General features: G+C 44.1%; 1 protein-coding gene across 3 annotated transcripts in view; it reads left to right on the forward strand.

Moving 5' to 3' along the window:
* Nucleotides 1-24,536, forward strand: part of pemt (phosphatidylethanolamine N-methyltransferase) — a 137,587-nt gene that overhangs the window by 51,011 nt on the left and 62,040 nt on the right. For 2 of the 3 annotated variants that reach the window (XM_070901209.1, XM_070901210.1), the window contains 2 exons: nt 2,062-2,195; nt 11,866-11,981. In XM_070901209.1, coding sequence (XP_070757310.1) covers nt 2,106-2,195; nt 11,866-11,981 — 206 coding nt within the window. In that variant the 5' untranslated portion in view covers nt 2,062-2,105. The remainder of the gene's footprint in view (nt 1-2,061; nt 2,196-11,865; nt 11,982-24,536) is intronic. The other variant, XM_070901208.1, reaches the window with a different exon arrangement.

Raw genomic sequence — 24,536 nt, forward strand, 5'->3', positions numbered from 1 at the left:
ATGTAGGCTGACTCACTTGACTCTGACTGACTGGCTGCACCGCCTCCCCTCCCCGTCTCTTGAGTCCTCCACTGCCTCTGTGTCAGACGTCTTGTCTTGGATGAGCCACAATTTCCTCCATTAAACATTGATCGGACAGAAGTCATGGAATATTCACAACCTTGACATTCTATTCAACCTCGAGCTGAGTTTCCAACTCTATAACCTCTCCACCTACTTTCACCACTGTAATATTGACCCCCGCTGCCCCTGCCTCAGCCCATCTGCCTCTGAAACCCTTATCCATGCCTTTGTCACTTCCAGACTCGACAAGCCAGTCCCCCCGCCAAATTAAACCTTCCCCAACTGCAGTAGTGCGGCTGTTGGTTCCGGCTCTGTTGAGGTGCAACCCGTCTGGCCTGTACAGGTCCCAACTCTCCCAGAATGCTCCAGGAATCTGAAGACCTCCCTCCTGCACCATCTCTTCAGCCACTCATTCATCTGCTCTATCCTCCAATTTCTATACCAACTTGCGCGTGGCATCGGGAGAAATCCGGAGACTACTACCTTTTGAGGTCCTGCTTTTTAATCTCTTTTCTAGTTCCCTAAAATCTGCCTGCACGATCTCATCCCTCTTTCTACCTATGTCGTTTGTACCAATATGGACCACAACCTCGCCCCGCCCCAGCATAGAATGTTCTGCAGCTGCTCAGTGACATCCTTGACCCTGGCACCAGGGAGGCAATATACCATCCTGGAGTCACATCTGCGGTCGCAGAAACGCCTGTCTGCTCCCCTAACTATCGAATCCCCTACCACTATTGCTCCCCCACTCTTCCTCCCTGCCCCGTACAGCTGAGCCACCCATGGTGCCGCGGACTCGGCTCTGGCTGTACTCCCCAGAGGAACCATCACCCTCACCAGTACTCAAAATCAAATACTGGTTGGAATGCGAGATGTGCTCAGGATTCCTGCATTAGCTGCCTGCTCCTCTTTTTCTGTCTTATGTTCCCCAAAACTTCTAATTTAAAGTCTTGTGCCTAAATCTCTTCATGGCCTTGCTCCTCCCTATCCTTCTAATCTCCTCCAGCCCTACAACCCTGCCAGATCACAACGTTCCTCCCATTTTAGTCTTTTGTACATTCCTCCCCCCCCCCCCCCAGCCTTTGCCACACCGCTGACAGCTGTGCCTTTTGCTGTCTAAGCCCCTCCCTCTGGAATTCCCTCCCTAAACCTCTGTCTCTCCACCTCCCTCTCCTGCTTTAAGATCCCCCTTAAAACCCACCTCTTCCTCCTAGTATCTTTTTCTTTGGCTCGGTGTCCATTTTTGGCTGATTATGTTTCTGTGACGTGCCTTGGGATGTTTTAATACGTTAATAGTTACGTGTGAATGCAAGTTGTTGTTTGTTTTGAGGTAGGTTACACTTTGTCATTGTCTTAACAGCAACCTGTCCCTAATTTGTTGACATTTCTTGGTAACTAAACTAGTGAATGATAGCTAAGCAGTGACTGTAACATTCTTGATTTTCCATAAGGCATTTGATAACATTCAAGATTAAAAAGATTTACGTGTGGAAATTAATGAAAACTTAGCTAGCTGCAGTGAAAACTGGCTTAGGAATAGGAAGCAGAAGACTAACTCTCATGGATGAGCAGTGGAATTATGCAGAATCCTGGGTGCTCCTTGAAGGCGGAAAGTCTTGTGACGCGTAGATAACAAGCTTGTAAAAAGATATTGCGGGAAGGACCAGGAAGTTTTCCTGGTAAACTTTATTGAGTCTGGATGAACGCAATGTTCATAGGCACCAGATTCCAGATTAAGCAAGGGCTCAACTTCCTGTCATCGGAACATTCTGAGCCTCGGCAATCATGCCGATTAGGTTATTCAGTCATGTGTTGTATAGCAGCTGAGACAGGTTTTGTCCTCGCCTTTCATCCACATACAGGCAACTCTAGATTATCCAGGTCCCTCGGGGAGTAAACGCTTTTTCCGTTAGGGGGAGTTTACATTTTAAAGTTAAAACTTTAATGAATAAATATAATCAGCTACAAACAGTAACAAAAGATGGACATTACCATCAGGTTCGGTGCCTGGAACCCCGGTGCTGGCATTGCCCCTGTTCCCAATGTCAGCGGCGGCCGAGAGAGACAGCGGTTGCAGCAGCGCGCTCACACACACACCAGCAAAGCAAAGGCAGAGGAGGGTGATTTTTATGGTGAGTGAGAGTGTGTAAGAGAGAGACTGTGAGAGAGAATGAGCAAATACAAATGAGCACAGTGTTTGGAAGGAGATTTTTCCAAATTATTTGGGGCTGTCTTTTCACTTGTTAGCAACAGAATTTCAAATCCCGTTACAATGGTTTTCCGTTGGATCTGTGTATGGATAATCGAGAGTTTTCTGTATATGCACTTTCCAACAGAACTTGCTGGATAGTACCCAAAATTGGGACCTTTTTTTTTACCTTTTCTAGGGGACAATTGCAGTGTCAGCATCACTCATAAAGGGGAAGATTGAAATAAATGTTTTAAAATGCACTAAAGAAACCAATCCGAGGTGTGTGCCATAAAATTATGCCCACTGCGGGTGCCTGAGTCACATGTTCAAAATATGTAGTGAGAAAAATCTAACTATACCTGTAAATATATAAAAATTACTGAGTGGGTCATAAGATTCCATTTCAAATAGCATTATATAGCCTGTTATCAGGCTCCATCAATGGGAAAAGACATTGTAGAACTGTCAATGTGTACCTGCAGTCCCAGTTGCATTTAGGTGGTGCCATTAATTGTCATTTACCAGCTGAAATGTTTAACGTAACATAAGAACATAAGAGTTAGGAACAGGAGTAGGCCATCTAGCCCCTCGAGCCTGCTCCGCCATTCAACAAGATCATGGCTGATCTGGCCGTGGACTCAGCTTCACTTACCCGCCCGCTCCCCATAACCCTTAATTCCCTTATTGGTTAAAAATCTATCTGTCTGTGATTTGAATACATTCAATGAGCTAGCCTCAACTGCTTCCTTGGGCAGAGAATTCCACAGATTCACAACCCTTTGGGAGAAGAAATTCCTTCTCAACTCTGTTTTAAATTGGCTCCCCCGTATTTTGAGGCTGTGTCCCCTAGTTCTAGTCTCCCTGACCAGTGGAAACAACCTCTCTGCCTCTATCTTGTCTATCCCTTTCATTATTTTAAATGTTTCTATAAGATCACCCCTCATCCTTCTTAACTCCGAGTAAAGACCCAGTCTACTCAATCTATCATCATAAGGTAACCCCTTCATCTCCGGAATCAGCCTAGTGAAACGTTAGCTAAGAAAGTATAAATTGAGATTGCAAACTACTTCCTGTGAATCCCCATGGACCTGCACAAAGTAGCTGTCTTTTGTCTTTGGGGCCTATAAAGTCCTGTCCCCTCAGTACAGATTCACACGAGGCATGTAGTGAAGTCAAGGTCACTCTGGACCTGCACCTTTATTTCACAGCTCTGGAATGCTGCACTTGCCTGAGACCTGTCCTTATATATCTGTCTCTTGCAAGTGCACCCCTGGTGGTAAGGTATGCTGGTGGTTACAGGTCATATCTTATTACAGTTATGTATAGCATGTTAGGATACAGTTATATATAATAACGTTAGATACATGGCATCACCCTCCCCCAAGGTCTTATTGTCTTTATAGATTCAGTCTCTCCGGTGGTCTATGCTCTCGCGTGGAGCGTCTGAGTTGTGGTTCAGTTGTTTGCCTTGGTGTCTGTTTTTCTTTGGGTGTGGTTGCTGGTATCTCGCCTGGGCTATCTGTTTCGATTGGTGTGATTGTTGTTGACTCGCCTGGGCTGTCTGTTGGGATTGCCCTTTCCTCAGGTTGTTCACTCTGTCTGTCCACCAGGTGTGGTGCGAGTTCCACATTGTAGTCTGCCTCTGGTTCCGCAGTGTTGTTGGTAAATCTGCTTTTGACTTGGTCTACATGCCTCCGGCAGGTTTTGCCATTATCCATTTGTACTACCAGTAGCCTGTTTCCTTCCTTGCCCGTTACTGTCCCTGCAAGCCATTTGGGACCCCTGCCATAGTTTAGTACAAACACTTTGTCCCCTATCTCATTCCATCTCCCCCTCGAATTTCTGTCATGGTACTCAGTCAGCTTACGGCGCTTTGCCTCAACGATTTCATGCATGTCTAGGAGGATTAATGAGAGCCTTGTTTTTAAAGTCCTTTTCATCAACAGTTACGCAGGGGGGATCCCAGTCAATGAGTGCGGACGAGATCTGTATGCCAGCAGCAGTCGCGACAGGCGACCCTGCAGCGTGGGACCTTGGATTTTAAGCATGCCTTGGTTAATGATTTGCACTGCTCTCACCGCCTGGCCGTTGGAGGCCGGCTTGAACGGTGCCGTCTTGACGTGATTTATGCCGTGGTCAATTATAAAGTCTTGTAATTCTGCGCTGGTGAAGCACGGACCATTGTCACTGACCAATATGTCAGGGATTCCGTGTGTTGCAAACATGGTTGCGAGGCTCTCCACAGTGGTGGAGGTTGTGCTCGAGTTTAAAATGGTGCCTACAATCCACTTTGAAAATGCATCTACAACTACGAGGAACATTTTGCCCATGAATGGGCCCGCATAGTCTCTGTGCACCGGCGACCACGGTTTGGTAGGCCAGGGCCAGGGGCTCAGTGGAGCCTCCCTGGGGGCATTGCTGAGTTGGGCACAAATGGTGCACCTTCGGACGCAGGGCTCCAAGTTTGCGTCAATACCAGGCCACCAGACGTGGGATCTGGCTGTGGCCTTCATGAGAATGATCCCCGGGTGCTCGCGGTGGAGCTCCCGGACAAATGCCTCGCTGCCTCGCAGAGGCATGACTACTCGGCTGCCCCATATCAGGCAGTCTGCTTGTAGTGATAGCTCATGCATGCGCCTGTGAAAGGGTTTTAACTCCTCAGGGCAGGCATTGCGAGCCTCTGCCCGGTCACCGGTTTGGACACACCTTTTTACTCAGGATAACGTGGGGTCGGTGGCCGTCCAGGCTCTGATTTGGCGAGCCGTCATAGGCGAACCTGTGGACTCAAAGGCAATGATTGCCATGACTATCTCACAGTCCTGTTCGTCAGACCCTTCCGTGGTCGCCAGGGGTAGCCTGCTGAACGTGTCGGCACTTGTCTGTGCCAGGTCTGTGCCTTATGGTATAGTCGTAGGACGCCAGCATGAGTGCCCACCGTTGAATTCGCGCCGAGGCATTGGCGTTTATTGCCTTGCTCTCGGATAGGAGGGACGTAAGGGGCTTGTGGTTGGTTTCTAACGCGAACTTGGCCCCGAAGAGGCATTGGTGCATCTTTTTGACACCGTACACGCACGCGAGCACCTCCTTCTCTACCATTCCGTACCCGCGCTCCGCCCGCGAAAGTGACCTGGACGCATAAGCTATGGGTTGGAATATGCCCGCACTATTGACACACCCGACCCCATACGCTGACGCATCATATGTGAGAACTAGCTTTTTACCTGGATCAAAGAAAGTCAAAACACTGTTGGAACACAGAAGGTTGCGTGCCTTATTGAAGGCGCGTTCCTGGGCGTCCCACCAAAACCAATCGCATCTCTTCCTGAGTAGCACGTGGAGAAGCTCCAGCAGCGTGCTTAAGTTCTGCATAAAGTTCCCAAAGTAATTGAGTAGCCCGAGAAAGGCGCGCAGTTCTGAGACATTCCGGGGCCTGGGTGCCAGGCGAATTGCTTCTGTTTTGGACTCTCTTGGGCGGATTCCATCAGCGGCAATCCTTCTGCCCAAAAATTCAAGCTCGGGTGTGAGAAACAGGCACTTGGATTTCTTGACTCGTAGGCCTACCCAATCCAACTGCTTTAGTACTTCCTCCAAATTACGGAGATGGGAGTCGGTGTCCCTACCCGTGATAAGTATGTCGTCTTGAAATACAACCGTCCCCGGGATGGACTTGAGCAGACTCTCCATGTTGCGCTGGAATATGGCAGCTGCCGACCTGATGCCGAATGGGCATCGATTGTACATGAAAAGGCCTCGATGTGTGTTGATGGTGGTGAGTAGCTTGGATTCCTCGGTCAATACGCAGATGTGAGGTCTAATTTTGAGAAAAGTTTACCTCCAGCCAATGTGGCAAATAAGTCCTCCGCTCTGGGCAGTGGGTACTGGTCCTGTAGGGAGACTCTGTTTATGGTAGATTTGTAGTCCCCACAGATTCGTACGGATCTATCAGGCTTCATGCCTGGGACGATGGGACTTGCCCAGTCGCTAAATTCCACAGGTGATATAATGCCTTCCCGCAGAAGCCTGTCGAGTTCATGTTCAATCTTTTCCCTCATCAAATAGGGTACAGCTCTGGCCTTGTGATGGACCGGTCGAGCATCCTGTGTGATGTAGATTTTGACTTTGGCCCCTTTGAAAGTGCCCACAGCTGGCTGAAAGAGATGTTCAAATCGCTTTATAACTGTTCCCCTAATGGCATGGCATGGACATCATCCCATTTCCAGTTTAGTTTTGCCAGCCAGCTTCTCCCCAGCAGTGCTGGGGGGTCTCCGGGGACAATCCACAGGGGAAGTCGGTTCACTGTCCCTTTGTGTGTGACAGAGAGCATGGCGCTGCCGAGGACTGGTACGATTTCTTTGGTATAGGTCCTTAGTTTGGTGTCGACCCTTGTGAGTTTTGGTCTGTCTCTTTTATGCGGCCACAGTTGTTCAAATTGTTGAGCGCCCATGAGAGATTGACTCGCTCCCGTATTCAGTTCCATGTTGACAGATATCCCGTTGAGTAGGACCCTCATCATTATAGGAGGCGTCCTGTTGTAGGAGCAGCGGCCATTGATCGTGTTGACCCGCTGTACGTCGGTGTCCCGGGTACTGTCCCCACCATCTTCTGGTCCGCTTTCCGACCCATCCGATTCGTATACCAGCCGAGCTGCCGTTTTTTGCACGTGCAGACCAAATGCCCTGTATTTTCACAATTTCTGCAAACAGCCTGCTGAAATCAACATCCCCTTGATGAGTGCCCACCCCCACACCTCCAGCACAGACCTGTTCCATTGTTCAAAGTGTTCCCAAAGAATGAGCTGCGTCTGGCTGATCTCTCTTGAGCTTCTCTCAGTTTGTAGTTGATTGCTCGCATTGTGGGTTGATGAGGTGTGAACGGCCATTCCTGTGGCCCTTGATGGCTTCTGCCTGCTGTCGAGAGCCTGTTCTCCCGGTTTTGTCTGTGTGTGGGGGTAGCAGTTTGTTTAGTGCTGTGAACTTCTTGTTCCGATATTTCGTTAGTTGTCGTACCTGCATTGTAAATCAACCTCGTTTCTTCTTCCCCTACCAAGAATGTCTGTGCAACCAGTGCTGCTGCCTCTAAGGTCAGGTTCTTGGTCTCTATGAGCTTTCGGAATATGCCTGCGTGGCCTATTTCTTCAATGAAAAGTCTCTCAGCATTTCTCTCCTCAAATTGACGGAGAACTCACATAAACTAGCCAACCTCCGAAGTTCCGCCACGAAGTCGGGTATGCTCTGGCCCACACAGCATCTGTAGTTGTAGAACCTGTGTCTGGCCATGTGTAGGCTGCTCGCTGGCTTCAGGTGGTCTCTTACTAGTGTGCTCAATTCTTCAAACGGCTTGCTTGCTGATTTCTCGGGCGCCAACAGATCCTTCATTAAAGCGTATGTTTTTGAGCCACAGCTGGTGAAGAGATGGGCTCTTTTCTTGTCTGCCTTATCGTCGCCTAACCAGTCTTTGGTTACAAAGCTTTGCTGGAGCCTTTCTATAAAGTCCTCCCAATTGTCTCCCGCATTGTACTTTTCATCTGATCCGTTGTTCGCCATTCTGTGGATTCTGTAATCCCGTAACTCGTCGCCACTGTAAAGTCCTGTCCCCTCAGTACAGATTGACACGAGACATGTAGTGAAGTCAAGGTCACTCTGGACCTGCACCTTTATTTCACAGCTCTGAAATGCTGCACTTGCCTGAGACCTGTCCTTATATACCTGTCTCTTGCAAGTGCATCCCTGGTGGTAAGGTATGCTGGTGGTTACAGGTCATATCTTATTACAGTCATGTATAGCATGTTAGGATACAGTTATATATAATAATGTAAGATACATGACGGGGCCGAAGAAAGAAGTAGCTTCCCCTACGGAGATGAAAATCCAAGATGATTCCCCTTGAGCCGATAGTTTCTCTGCCTTTGCCTTTTGTCCCATACCACCCTTTCCTCCACTTCGCTGTCACATATTCCACCCACTCCCCCTCCCCCTCCCTTTCCCTCTCTGCCTTCTATTGTTTTCTCCCATTCCCCCCAGCAACCCCTCCCACCCCCGCTTTGGTTTAATTAGCCCATCCTCCTCTAAATATGCTTGACCTGAATACTACGTTTCGGGGAGGGTGGGGTGAAATTCAACTTCGGTGGGGGCGCGAAACAAGTAGTGGTAGATTAGCCACCCGATTTTCCTTTCCAGTGACTGATGGAAAGGATAATTAGGCGGGGTGTATAACTGGCAGCGGATCCACTTTGGGCCTTCGGGAAGATGAATTTCACCCCCTTGGTTATAAATCCATGTGCAACACTACAGGAAATAAGCCAGCAACGTTTACATTTCCAAAATATATGTTGGTGAAAACTAATTTGTTGCCCTCTTCCTCATATCTTGCTGTATAGAAACATAGAAAATAGGTGCAGGAGTAGGCCATTCGGCCCTTCTAGCCTGCACCGCCATTCAATGAGTTCATGGCTGAACATGAAACTTCAGTACCCCATTCCTGCTTTCTCGCCATACCCCTTGATCCCCCTAGTAGTAAGGACCTCATCTAACTCCTTTTTGAATATATTTAGTGAATTGGCCTCAACAACTTTCTGTGGTAGAGAATTCCACAGGTTCACCACTCTCTGGGTGAAGAAGTTCCTCCGCATCTCGATCCTAAATGGCTTACCCCTTATCCTTAGACTGTGACCTCTGGTTCTGGACTTCCCCAACATTGGGAACATTCTTCCTGCATCTAATCTGTCTAACCCTGTCAGAATTTTAAATGTTTCTATGAGGTCCCCTCTCATTCTTCTGAACTCCAGTGAATACAAGCCCAGTTGATCCAGTCTTTCTTGATAGGTCAGTCCCGCCATCCCGGGAATCAGTCTGGTGAACCTTCGCTGCACTCCCTCAATAGCAAGAATGTCCTTCCTCAGGTTAGGAGACCAAAACTGTACACAATACTCCAGGTGTGGCCTCACCAATGCCCTGTACAACTGTAGCAACACCTCCCTGCCCCTGTACTCAAATCCCCTTGCTATGAAGGCCAACAAGCCATTTGCTTTCTTAACCGCCTGCTGCACCTGCATGCCAACCTTCAATGACTGATGCACCATGACACCCAGGTCTCTTTGCACCTCCCCTTTTCCTAATCTGTCACCATTCAGATAATAGTCTGTCTCTCTGTTTTTACCACCAAAGTGGATAACCTCACATTTATCCACATTATACTTCATCTGCCATGCATTTGCCCACTCACCTAACCTATCCAAGTCGCTCTGCAGCCTCACAGCATCCTCCTTGCAGCTCACACTGCCACCCAACTTAGTGTCATCCGCAAATTTGGAGATACTACATTTAATCCCCTCATCTAAATCATTAATGTACAGTGTAAACAGCTGGGGCCCCAGCACAGAACCTTGCGGTACCCCACTAGTCACTGCCTGCCATTCTGAAAAGTACCCATTTACTCCTACTCTTTGCTTCCTGTCTGACAACCAGTTCTCAATACATGTCAGTACACTACCCCCAATCCCATGTGCTCTAACTTTGCACATCAATCTCTTGTGTGGGACCTTGTCGAACGCCTTCTGAAAGTCCAAATATATCACATCAACTGGTTCTCCCTTATCCACTCTACTGGAAACATCCTCAAAAAATTCCAGAAGATTTGTCAAGCATGATTTCCCTTTCACAAATCCATGCTGACTTGGACCTATCATGTCACCTCTTTCCAAATGCACTGCTATGACATCCTTAATAATTGATTCCATCATTTTACCCACTACCGATGTCAGGCTGACCGGTCTATAATTCCCTGTTTTCTCTCTCCCTCCTTTTTTAAAAAGTGGGGTTACATTGGCTACCCTCCACTCCATAGGAACTGATCCAGAGTCAATGGAATGTTGGAAAATGTCAACGCATCCACTATTTCCAAGGCCACCTCCTTAAGTACTCTGGGATGCAGTCCATCAGGCCCTGGGGATTTACTGGCCTTCAATCCCATCAATTTCCCCAACACAATTTCCCGGCTAATAAGGATTTCCCTCAGTTCCTCCTCCTTACTAGACCCCCCGACCCCTTTTATAATCGTGAATACCGAACCAAAGTACTTGTTCAATTGGTCCGCCATTTCTTTGTTCCCCGTTATGACTTCCCCTGATTCTGACTGCAGGGGACCTACGTTTGTCTTTACTAACCTTTTTCTCTTTACATATCTATAGAAACTTTTGCAATCCGTCTTAATGTTCCCTGCAAGCTTCTTCTCATACTCCATTTTCCCTGCCCTAATCAAACCCTTTGTCCTCCTCTGCTGAGTTCTAAATTTCTCCCAGTCCCCAGGTTCGCTGCTATTTCTGGCCAATTTGTATGCCACTTCCTTGGCTTTAATACTATCCCTGATTTCCCTTGATAGCCACGGTTGAGCCACCTTCCCTTTTTTATTTCTATGCCAGACAGGAATGTACAATTGTTGTAGTTCATCCATGCGGTCTCTAAATGTCTGCCATTGCCCATCCACAGTCAACCCCTTAAGTATCATTCGCCAATCCATCCCAGCCAATTCACACCTCATACCTTCAAAGTTACCCTTCTTTAAGTTCTGGACCATGGTCTCTGAATTAACTGTTTCATTCTCCATCCTAATGCAGAATTCCACCATATTATGGTCACTCTTCCCCAAGGGGCCTCGCACAACGAGATTGCTAATTAATCCTCTCTCATTACATAACACCCAGTCTAAGATGGCCTCCCCCCTAGTTGGTTCCTCGACATATTGGTCTAAAAAACCATCCCTTATGCACTCCAGAAAATCTTCCTCCACCGTATTGCTTCCAGTTTGGTTAGCCCAATCTATGTGCATATTAAAGTCACCCATTATAACTGCTGCACCTTTATTGCACGCACCCCTAATTTCCTGTTTGATGCCCTCCCCAACATCACTACTACTGTTTGGAGGTCTGTACACAACTCCCACTAACGTATTTTGCCCTTTGGTGTTCTGCAGCTCTACCCATATAGATTCCACATCATCCAAGCTAATGTCCTTCCTAACTATTGCCTTAATCTCCTCCTTAACCAGCAATGCTACCCCACCTCCTTTTCCTTTTATTCTATCCTTCCTGAATGTTGAATACCCCTGGATGTTGAGTTCCCAGCCCTGCTCATCCTGGAGCCACGTCTCCGTAATCCCAATCACATCATATTTGTTAACATCTATTTGCACAGTTAATTCATCCACCTTATTGCGGATACTCCTTGCATTAAGACACAAAGCCTTCAGGCTTGTTTTTTTAACACCCTCTGTCCTTTTAGAATTTTGCTGTACAATGGCCCTTTTTGTTCTTTGCCTTGGGTTTCTCTGCCCTCCACTTTTCCTCATCTCCTTTCTGTCTTTTGTTTTTGCCTCCTTTTTGTTTCCCTCTATCTCCCTGCATTGGTTCCCATCCCCCTGCCATATTAGTTTAACTCCTCCCCAACAGCACTAGCAAACACTCCCCCGAGGACATTGGTTCCGATTTTGCCCAGGTGCAGACCGTCCGGATTGTACTGGATCGTACTGTTGTGGATGTACAATGGGTGAATTATATTTTAAGCATCCGTGCTTCTTTATGCATGTCTGATATTTTGTCGTGTGTTTTAATTTGACAGGTAGGCCGGTGGGAACACAGAACCAGATCTCTCACTAAGCTGTTTGGTTCCCCTTTCACTGCATGTTGGTCTGTAGGAGTTGTCATTTTACTGCTGAACTTCTGCAGGAGTTACAGGTGAGACAATAACCCACAGTTACTTGTAAACATGTGAGTAGAGTGATCTCAGTGAACAATAATTGTCTTTACATGTTAACACAAAGGATGTAGAGGATAAATAGTTAGGGTTCAAGGAATGAATTCTACAAACAAGGACTTGGTGGAGGTTCCATTTGCCTATCCAAATGTATTCAGCATTAACTATGCATTTTATAGGTAAAGTCACAAATAGTGCTTTTGTATTGTATCATGTGTAAAGGAGCCATTGGGTTTTGTGCAAAATGCATTTGGTGCTTGTGAGTATGAATTGCGATGTAAGACAGTTGCTATTGTTGGATTAAATAACCAATCAAAGTTTAAATCATTAGAATTCAACAAAGATTGCTTCCTGTTATGTAAGCTTAAACATGTCCCGGATTCACTGTGCAAACCTTGGATTCAGAACTTCAATTTTCATACCTGGTAACCTGCAGTTTACATTTGGAATTATTAACAATATAACTGGCCTCTCAGCCAGTTTCAGATGTTGTGTACTCCAGTACTTATCACCGTACATAACCTGAAACAGTCAGCCCTTGAAATTAAATGAACAGAATAGGGCAAAATTGAAATTGATCCAATTGATATTTGTTCAAATTTTAAAATTGCTTTGCAGCTCTTTGGCTTGTGTGCACAGTATCTATGCAGTTCTTGTTAGTGCTAGGAACTGAATGGAATTGAAGACTTAACCCTTTGGAAACAATTGTGTTAATATATTGGAGTTTTCTTTAATTATCTGATATATTGATATAATTATATATGGTTTGAAGATCAGAAAGATCTTTTAGAAGGGAATAGACATCCATTCAAACCAACACATTAAGAAAAACTGAACATAACCTAAAGAGACTTTAGATCTTCCCTTATTAATGGAAACGTATTTTATTACAGCGGTAATGTGGTGCAATAGATTTCTATACTTTTTCCTTTAAGTTTCATATTTAAATAAAGCTTGGTCTGATGGGATGAGTCATCACTCTTGTGCGATCTGTTTAGGTAATATAAACCCAGTTCCAAGGTGAGTGCAGGTATATAGTACAAAACCAGCGACAATGAAGCACTGATCAACAGTTTTCATTGAGAATTGTGGTTCCTGTGCTGCTAGGATAATGAGAAAGCAACTAATCAGTGTTGAATAGTGCCGAATGTAATGTTAAATTTGATATCCTTCAGTTTCAGTTGATGAACTTTAAGAATAAAGAAAACCTTTCCCCAAATTAACCTTTTTGGAGGTTTTGTCTTTTGTTTGCCGTCCTCGATTCTCTTTCCAATTGATCAAGTACAATTTTCTATTAATAGATGGATTCCACTCAATAGGTTAAGCAGAATCCATAAAATACAAACTACTTTGTTGGTTGGAAAGAACAAGTTTGATAGGATGAATAGCCTTTATTTTCTTGCGATGACAACTAATGTCGTCGTCACATTTTAACAATATGAAGCTTTCAAATCTGTTAAAATAAGAGTTGTCAAAAAACATAACTTTTTGCAACTAACTGTAGCTGCTTAAAATTAAATTTAGAGGTTACCTTTTTCTCTATTCAAATTACAGAGGCTGATCTTCAAATGTAGTGCGCATTGGATGGGCGGTGGGCAGAGCGGTCTCACCATCTTCCTGATGGCACCACCAAACGGCCAGAACTGTGTTTATGGTCGGGCCTCATAATATAATCGGCGAGCTGCCAGCACTCAATAAACTTACAGCGAGGGACAGCAATCGGTAGGGAGGGGGGGAATCGGCTGAAAAATCAGTGCCACAGGCTTTTTTAAAGTGACCTGCAACGCACCTTTTAAGGCCACGCACGCTCCGCCCATTGCTTCCTGAAAATTGTGTCCGGGTCCCACAACAGACATAGGACCACGATTTAAATAAGGTTCCCTTCTGTTTTGGATGGGAGCGCTGGCTACACATTTCAAGGTCCGCCTGAACATCCAGTCACTCGTTGGGCGGCCAGTGGCCAGTAGGTTTCTTCTTTTTAAAAAAAAATATTCAGCTGCCTACTACCCCATTTCCCAGTGTGAACAGCGGTAGTTCAACAAAAATCACCCTCATGATGTTTCTAGTAAGGTTGATTAATAAATCTGATCAGCTCGGCTATATTTCATGTCCTGCTAATTATTATTTGTATAAAGAAAAACATACTGGTATCAGTAGCAGTGAAAATCCTCAATGTCTGATAATTGAGCCCAGACTGCCGCTAGAACGAAGTGGTTTAATACCTGTTAAAATAGTGCACACAGGTATTTCATACAACCATTTTAAGCACTGATGAGCTAGTATCACCCCATTTATTTTTTGTTTTCTTTCTTCCCTCCTGCCAAAGATTACCTGCAGGACACACCACTTCTTCATTGCCATAGTGAGCAGGTGACTTGCTTCTGCATGGGCTGATTCCTCTGATTTTCCTTCCTTCCCTGATCTGCTTGATACATCCTGAAATACAGAAGTCTCCAGTTGAGACTAGGAATGTAAACAATCGTGGTTAGAACCTGTACACAGTCTCCCCATTATTCAAAGCTTCAGTGCAGCAATAAACAACATTAGTGCATATTTTGGGGGAATTGAAAATCAATCACTCATCTCTTTACATCGAACTGATTCGCAAGTTGGATTACTTTAAACAGGTCAGTGTCTTTATTCAAATATTGGACAGAGGAATTTCAAATACATCAGCGCCCGGTTAGTGTCACAGTGATTTTAAAATACCAAGAACGTGAAAACTGTACTTCCATGTCAGTAAATGCAATCCAATTTCTTTCTATTTCTTCAGTAACTAATTATTTGTTGAGCTAGGCACATGGGTTCCTGATGAATCATCAGGGTAAAGGTTAATTCCATGACCTGTTTCCGAGAATGCGGAGTGTTTCAAGCACATACTGCTAAAATTATAAAACTCTCCTCATGATCACCTAATGTGATCAGATCACTAGCTTGTGATAGCTAGTAGAAAAAAAATCATTACTTAAAAGTTTTTTCTTTTTAATAGAGTTAAGAGATCAGCGAGTGCAGAAACCAGCAAGAGTGATGATTCTCGAATGTAGGGGTCTAAGTTATGAAGACAGATTTACAGGACTGAACCTCTTTTCACTGGAGAAAAGAGCAGATGAAAAGAAGGGCAACAAATGACTCTCAGGCCCATCAGTACTCATTCTATCTGTGAAACAGTGCAATCTTGTACATTACCTTCTCCAATAACTAGTAATCATAACTCTTGTGGAGAAGAGGGAACAGCTTGTGGCCATTTTCATGAAAGGTTCTGGGAGAGAAAGGCAATTCTCAGCAAGAGGTTTCTGGAAAATGATTGATGAGGCCATTAAGTAAGTAAAGCAGTGTTTGGGGCTAGCAGGAGTCACAGTTAACACTCTCCATTAAGAATCTTAAGTGTAACTGGGGTTGCACATTTCCACAGAATTTTGGAAAATTGAGTCTATGGAGCAGAGGCTCTTTGTGCATTTTTGGATCACACTCCAGAATGTGGTCACCCAAGAGGCAGTTCAGGATTCAGGAATGGTGTAGAAAAAGAGAAGTTGGTACCCATCCATAGGAGCAGCACAGGGAGACAGAAAGCATGCGTGCAGTAATTCCTGAGTTACAGAAACCATTCAAGCGATAAATATTATTCAGGATCTGTGAGTTGAGCAATGACAATAACTGACTCAGAGGAGGATGGTTCTGAGCAACGTTGTACCAGGGAGCAGAGGACTATCCAGGGGTTGGAAAGCAGGTGGACCATAAGAATAGGTAGTGGAAGATTCTTTAATCCGGGGAATAGAAATGCTTGTTGCAATCTTGACCGAAATGCCGAATGGTACGTCTCATTCTTGGAGCCAGGGATTTCTTGGAATGGGTGGAAAAACTAATAGAGAGGGAGGGTGAGCAGCATAAAGTTGTGGCCCATATACAGATAGAAGCATAGTTGAGGTGTATTAAGATGAGTTTAAGGAGCTCAAGGGAAGTAATCTCTACATTGGTTCTTGTGTCAGGCTCTGTCTCGTAGCTGCAGGATTGGTGCAGGAGAGGGGTTCACATTCTTGGGGTGTTGGGACAAATTTTGGAACAACAAAAGACTATAGCAAAGGGACACACGTCACCTGATCTAAATGGCACCATTGTTCTTGAGCGAGTAAATAGACTAAAAGGGAGGTGGGGTGGGGATTTAAACTAGTATGGCAGAGTGGAGAAAGTCTAGGCTTGGGACTAGAGAAAGGAAGCAGGCTTAATAGAGCTGTTGGAATAAAATGCAGAAACCATTACTGAAAATATTGCCAGAGAAGAAAGGTAATGAGAGTTAAAAGCACTGTTGTAAAAAGGCAAGGAATATCAAAAAGTTAAAGGAAAAAACTTTGTAAAACAATAAAGGCCAATGCTCAAAAAATGGAGTCGGGATTGATTAATATATATTGACTGTACAAAATAAAATGAGAGGGTTAGAAGCATTAATAATGACAGAAAAGTATGTTATAGCTATACTGAAATGACCGCATAAGTTTTTGCAGGAGTGAGAACTATATATTCCTAGTTCTAACAGTTTCAGAAGAGGTAGAGATGGAATAAAGGGGCGGGATGGGAGAATTAATAAAGAATTCTATCACAGTGCTTGAACTTAGATATTCTATAATTTACTATAATTGCTATACTTTGCGAACAAATAAACTGACTAAGATAAACCAGCTGCTTGATTTATATTTTGCCTTGTTTTATTGAAGTGTTAATTGGTCTACTTTTCAGATGATTGGAGAAGTGGCAGCTCATGTAGGAATATAGCATGCAGTTCATTTCATATAAAGGGTTTCATAGTTACAACCCTCTGGATCACACAACTGGATGAGTAAATATTGGTTGATAAAGGTAAACTCCTAATTATAAGGGGCATGGGAATCGCTTACAGGAGAGAGAAGTAATGACTAGAGAAAATCTAGATCCACCTGTTGTAACTGATCAGAATAGGAGAAAAATTCAGAGATAGTGACCATAATGTAGTTAGATTCAACGTTAAACTAAAAAGAATAATGAATAGTTAAAGATAATAGTATTGGACTGGAATAAGGCAAAAATCAGTGAAAGAAAATAGAATCTGACCCAAACTAATGATGCAAAAATGATGACGAACCTTCAAATATGATGTGCATGGAGTATGAAATAGATATATTTCTACAACAGAAAAAGTTGGAACATCAAAGGATCAAGTCCATGGATAAATACATTAAAACTTAATTAAATTGCAAAAGGGGGGCATTTAATAGGACTCGGGCTAATAATAGGGTAGTGAAGAAGTGCAAAGGGAGTTTAGAAGGGTAATAAATTAAAAGAGTTTGTAAGATTTGTTTTTAAGATATTAAAATAACAGTTGGTCCATTCACGAATGGAGAAGTCTGGTTGTGGAGGATGATGGTATAATGGAGATATTAAATAAAAATGTCAGGTTTTATAAATGATATACAAAAGGAATTTGTTCTGAAAAAATAACAATTCAAGATAAGTCACTTGGCATTGATATTTACCCTAGGCTGTTATTGAAAGTCAGAGAGACACTCCCTCCCTAGCTTGTTCTGCCTCTCTACTTCTCTTCCTGCTGTTTATAGGCTTCTTAAAACCTATATTTTCGATCAAACTTTTAGTTACCTCCTAACTATCCCACAATGGCCCAGTGTCCATTCCTTTTTCCTTTATATTTCGCTATGTAAAGAGCCTTCAGACACTCTTCTATATTCAGCGTGCTGTGTAAATGAAAGTTGTTGTTTAATTTCTAACGTGGCCTATCTCTTTGCTATTGTTCAGTTACTGCATGTGGGGAAGTGGCCATAATAAGTCCGGAATCAATCAGAGGCTAACTGCTTTTGAAAGATTCTCCAGATTGGTAGCTGTTTGACTTCTCAACAACCTTACTACAATTTAAGCTCCTTCCAGATACTTTTCTCCTCATTCCCAATGCAGAAATCCATTTTCATGAGGAAGCCCTTGCTCCTATGAACCAAAACATGACCCTGGGCTCAAATTTCCCCAGGAGTTGCTCCATTTATTTTGGAGCAACTTGATTTTTCTGGAGTATCTTTTTAGTTGCAATTCTGGCCATTTAATTTGCGCCAGTGTGAGTGAGTTAGTTAGGTTTTTTTTTAGTTTTTTTTTCAAAAGGGGGCGTTCCCAGCCACTTACGCCTGTTTTGGCCATTTAAGCGAGTTTGGCCAGCAAATAGTTGCTCTAAACTAACTTAGGCCAGGGTATGTTGCCACTTCTGCCCGCACAGAAAAACCTTACCTAGAGTTGAGGAATCAGCGCCAGTAACTACATTTAAAGCACCACCAAGCACCAAATAAAGCACAAAAAGTAATAAGCATTCAGTAAAAAATAAAGAACTGAAGTAAATCCTACCTTCAACTAAATTCGGCAGCGGCTGGCCGTGCGGGAGTCCCTTCAGTCTGGCATAGGGGAGGTAGAATGCGGCATTTGAATGGGGGGGGGGATGGGGGGAGGGAGGGAGAAGGCATAACGCAGCGTGGGGGGGGGCGCTGGGGGTGGTGGGTGGTGAACGCGGCATCTTAACGGGAGGAGGGGGGATTTTTTGAGAGAGAGAGAGATAGAGAGACACGCACACGCACGAAATGTATTCAATTTGGTCAACAAAATAGTGCCACGAACCGATATTGGATTGGTGCCAGCAGCTGTTGGTTGTTTGCCTTGGTTCGTTCAAAGTTTGCTTTTCTGGCCTCAGCCAGCTTGGTAACTCAACTCGAGCCAGGTCCCCACTTGCCTCGCCCCCTCTTGGCCTGTTCCTTCGCTTTCACACGCTGCATGAAGCCGTCTCCGCTCTCTGAATGCTTCATGTGTCCCACACGCACATTAACCCTGTTGCCGAGCATCTCCTGCCTTTGACTTGCTGGTTGACAATAATGCCTTCGGCAAGTTATGCTGTAAAGATCCCAAGCTTATAAAATATTCAAGATACTTTAAATCAAAGCGTTGCGCCCACACATAGGCACAGCCACTGAAATAATGCTGCTCGGGTCATTGGGGGCCTGCTCACATGAACGCAGCATCGGGGGAGCCCATTTGGTCAGGGCTAGGGGCGGCGTGCTTCGGGCCCCTCCCACACAGCCTGCAGTGATTCGCTGGGACCTGGCTCCGCATTTCACGCGTTCTACTGTGCTGCGCCAAAGGGCCTGGATCGACCGGACTGCAGGGAGAATACGAAGGTAAATAATAGGCACTGTTTCTGTTCTTAAAAAGTGTGGTGCGCCGTTCTAACCCTGGGTGCAAACTTGGGCCCCTTGAGTACAAAGTAAGCTGGAATGTTAGAATGCAGGGTGAACAATGAACCCTTTTGCTAATGAAGTGTACTCTAGAAATTGTATAGCATTCCACAAACACATCTGATTTCTCTAAAACCAGCCGCAAATGGCTGTAGGGTTCAGGTTGAAATGTCCCAATTTTTTTCAAGAAACAGAAATATGAACATAAAATGGATTGATCAGCAGACTGAGTACAGTTATGTTATCCATACTCAAACTGTTTCAAATCAATAAAAGTCTCAAGGCCATTAATTCTCATAATCTTGGTGCATACACCTGCGAAGAAAAGCTTTCGCTCCAGAAAGGCAACAACAGACCCTTCCATTGGCCTCCAGCCTGTACAGTGATACAGCAAGAAAGGAACTGATGAACAAGGACTCGACCTTTGCAACTCTTCAAGTTTCCTTTGAACGGGGTGCCACAAAAGATAAAAAGATGCTTTCAAAATAACTCAAGGCTGTCGATCAAAAACTTACTCCAAAGCCTCGAAGCAGTAAACTGTAAGAATAGATCAGTGATGGCCTGGAGGATTGAGTAATTCTATCACCTAGATGCACTATCTAATGCTTATAGAGTGATTTTAAAACCTCAATCCTAAACAGTTTGCATCTGCTTTAACCAAGAATTGCCAACACAGACACAACAGCTACCTGAATAGCTTTGATAAAGAAAACTAATTTTTAATGGTATAGTGCAGAGGTTTCCTATACTGGGGGGCTGCAGCAACATTATCATGGGGGCGCAAGAAGGACGCTCTAACACACTAACTGGTAATGTCTGCAATACATTGTTTCTCCATTGGTGGCACTGTAGCATTCCCCTCAACTCTCGGCCAGTGAATTCTAATGATGTGATTGGACTTCGCATTAAAACCCAAAAAGCAGCTAAAGTGACAAAACAGCTGAAGTATTTTGATTACCAGCTATATCTACACTAACAATTGTGCAAAACTATTCACTCTTTCAACCCCCTCGTTCTACATGGGAAAGAAAGACATTTTGTGAACATCTGGTATAGTGTATATAAAAAGGAAAGGGGTGGCTAGAGTAAATGTTGGTCCCTTGAAGGACATGACCGGGGAATTAGTAATGGGGAACATGGAGATAGCAGAAACTCTGAACAAATATTTTGTATCAGTCTTAACGGTAGAGGACACTAACAATATTCCGACATTGGATAGTCTAGGGGCTATTGGGGGGGAGGAACTTATCACAATCACTAAGGAGTTGGTACTCAGTAAGATAATGGGACCAAAGGCAGATAAATCCCCTGGACCTGATGGCTTGCATCCTAGGGTCTTAAGCGAAGCAGCGGCAGGGATTGGGGAAGATTGGTTGTAATTTACCAAAATTCCCAGGATTCTGGGGAGGTCCCAGAAGATTGCAAAACTGCAAATGTAACGCCCCTATTTTTTTTAAAAAAAGGAGGCAGACAAAAAGCAGGAAACTATAGGCCAGTTAGCCTAACATCTGTGGTTGGGAAAATTTTGGAGTCCATTATTAAAGAAGCAGTAGCAGGACATTTGGATAAGCAAAATTCGGTCAGGCAGAGTCAGCATGGATTTATGAAGGGGAAGTCATGTTTGACAAATTTGCTGGAGTTCTTCGAGGATGTAACGAACAGGGAGAATAAAGGGGAACCAGTGGATGTGGTGCATTTGGATTTCCAGAAGGCATTTGACAAGGTGCCATATAAAAGGTTACTGCACAAGATAAAAGTTCACTGGGTTGGGAGTAATATATTAGCATGGATAGAGGATTGGCTAACTAACAGAAAACAGAGAGTCGGGATAAATGGTTCATCCTCGGGTTGGCAACCAGTAACTAGTGGGGTGCCGCAGGGATCAGTGCTGGGAACCCAACTATTTGCAATCCATATTAACAACTTGGAAGAAGGGACTGAGTGTAACGTAGCCAAGTTTTCTGACGATACAAAGATAGAAGGAAAAGCAATGTGTGAGGAGGACACAAAAAATCTGCAAAAGGACATAGACAGGCTAAGTGAGTGGGCAAAAATTTGGCAGATGGAGTATAATGTTGGAAAGTGTGAGGTCATGCACTTTGGCAGAAAAAAATCAAAGAGCAAGTTATTATTTAAATGGAGAAAGATTGCAAAGTGCCGCAGTACAGTGGGACCTGAGGATACTTGTGCATGAAACACAAAAGGATTAAATGCAGGTACAGCAACTGATAAGGAAGGCCAATGGTATCTTGGCCTTTATTGTAAAGAGGATGGAGTATAAAAGCAGGGAAGTCTTACTACAGCTATATAAGGTATTGGTGAGGCCACACCTGGAATACTGCGTGCAGTTTTGGTTTCCATATTTACGATAGGATATACTTGCTTTGGAGGCAGTTCAGAGAAGGTTCACTAGGTTGATTCCGGGGATGAGGGGGTTGACTTATGAGGTAAGGTTGAGTAGGTTGGGCCTCTACTCATTGGAATTCAGAAGAATGAGAGGTGATCTTATCGAAACGTATAAGATTATGAGGGGGGTTTGACAAGGTGGATGCAGAGAGGATGTTTCCACGGATGGGGGAGACTAGAACTAGAGGGCACGATCTTAGAATAAGGGGCCGCCCATTTAAAACTGAGATGAGGAGAAATTTCTTCTGAGGGTTGTAAATCTATGGAATTCACGGCCTCAGAGAGCTGTGGAAGCTGGGCCATTGAATAAATTTAAGACAGAAATAGACAGTTTCTTAAACGATAAGGGGTTATGGGGAGCAGGCGGGGAAGTGGAGCTGAGTCCATGATCAAATCAGCATGATCTTATTGAATAGCGGAGCAGGCTCGAGGGGCCGTATGGCCTAGTCCTGTTTCTATTTCTTATGTATGTTCTTATGTATCCTGTTGCAGTGGGATGTTGATGTACTTAAACATTGCAGAGGCCTGATACGTTTGAGTAATAAATCAAACCCCTTTTGCGCTGGCCAGAAGTCTGTCTATGAACAAGTTTGAGACATTTTCTTTTGAAATGTGAGAATACATTTTAGACTGACATATGCATTCCCAAGCTATCCCCATGGAGCGGTCTCACATTTAAACTTGTTCCGATAATGGCAAGCTAGAAATGCATTACAAAGAAATAATACTTGGGAAATCCCGGACAGTGCTTGCGCTAATCTTTCCAAGAATGTGCTCTCGGCAAGCAATGCTTTCTGCTAGGAGCAAAGTCATATATTTATCCCACTGATGTATGAGATACTTGTGATCTTAAACCAGATGTCTTCTGGGTCCTTCACAAACATCCTTGAGTAACCTCAATATCCGAAACAAAACAGTAGGAAACTTTATATAAACACCAGCAGATCTCCCACGCTTTGCTTGCCAAGAGTCAAGCGATGCAATGTTTTATAATAGGGCACTAACAACAAAGTGCGATGGGACAAGTGTTACAGGAAGTAAATGTAAAACTTGGAGGAAGTATGAGCTCTGTGCAACATTTTAATACGTCATAGAAAAAACCCCATAAATCTCACATTTTCTCAACCTATGTGTAGCTGGTGAAGTGTTTGTATTTCCTGGTCATTGCGTACAATGTCGGTCATCTTCACCAGTGAACACTTTTCACTCGATGGTGCTTCAGACTGTTCCTGTTGTCACTTGCCCACACCCTGTCATTCTCTCTCACTCCCTACTATTCTCAGCTCACTTCTTTCCATCAACCAGAGCTCAAACTGCCTTCACTCCCAATACTTTACCAGAACAATGAAGTTATGCTAAACCTTTATAAATCACTGGTTGGACCTCATCTAGAGTATTGTGTCCAATTCTGGGGACCACGCTTTAGGAAGGACATCAAGGCCTTGGAGAGGGTACAGAGAAGATTTTCTAGAATCGTACCAGGGATGAGGGAATTCACTTCTGTGGAGAAGCTGGAGTTGTTCGCCTTTGGGCAGAGCAGGTTAAGGGGAGATTCAATTGAGGGTGCTCAACATTATGAGGGATGTTGATAGAGCAGATGGAGACGAAATGTTTCCGCTGAGCCGGTAACTAGAGGATACAGATTTAAAATAATTGGCATAGAAGCCAGGGGGGAAGTGAAGTTCATTTTTTTTTTTAACCCAGCGAGTTGTTATGACCTGGAATGCATGACCTGAAAGGATAGTGGAAGCAGATTCAACAGTAACTTTCAAAAGGCAATTGAATCTCTACTTAAAAAGGAAACATGCAGGGCTATAGGTAAAGAGCGGGGGTAGCTCTTTCAGATAGCCAGCACAGGCATGATGGGCTGAATGGCCTCCTTCTGTGCTGTATGACTCTATGAAATCTTTTAGCACTGGCAATCTCAAAAAAAAATTGCTGAAGATCAAAGCAAAATCCCTCGACTTCATTGTTGGGTCACAGTGCCTCCCTCACAGGGGACAACGATCAGGGGGGAAAAGAAAGCAACTTTGTTACCTGAGGGTAATATGTGAAATTTGAATTTGCAATAATTGCAAGGAAAAGATTGATGTTTAGGACAGTGCTGACATTGTATCTGCTTAAAATGCAGATGGTTGGCGTGTGTGTAAATGCAAGTTGTTAACAGAGAAATAGGAAAGAATGTAATTTTTATCTGACACAAAATACTGAGTCATGAGAGAGGTTATGAATAAATGCGAGTCATAACTCAAATGTAATCAACACAGGTGAGTTTTTATGAGGCTTTTTTGTTTGGATTTGTTTTTAAGCCTGCTAGTTGCTGTTTTCGGTAAAATAATCTCTCTTTTTGCAACCTAACACTGGGCAGCATTGCAAGCGTGTTATAGATACTTAAATGTTACTTCGCATGTGAGTAGTTATGACAATCCTGTGGGCAGTGAAAGTATCCTCATTCATTCATTCTATTGAATAGCACAGTGGCTGCTATTACAATTCTACAATGCAGTCACAAGGAGGGTCAGTGTATCCATCTGGTAAAGTAGACAATTCTCAGATGATCAGCATTATGTCATTCACATGATATTTGAGAATGACACATTCAATATTCTGTTCTCAGAAATGTGCATCAGACTTGTTTTAAATCCAAAGGCACTAGACAGTTACTAGCGAATGACATAAAGCTCAAGAGATAGAATCATCATCATAGTCAGTCCGTCGAAACGAGGATGACTTGCTTCCACGCCAAAAAAGGATAAGTTCACAGGTGTTTCAATGAAGGACCTAATATTCTTGGTCCTGAACTACATCCTGAAGGGTGGAAGATGCCTGTGCGTGGATTTTTTTAACGTGTGGTAGCCATTGCACACCAGCCACCACACG

This window comes from Pristiophorus japonicus, chromosome 15 (genome assembly GCF_044704955.1).
Source record: "Pristiophorus japonicus isolate sPriJap1 chromosome 15, sPriJap1.hap1, whole genome shotgun sequence".
NCBI lineage: Eukaryota > Metazoa > Chordata > Chondrichthyes > Pristiophoridae > Pristiophorus > Pristiophorus japonicus.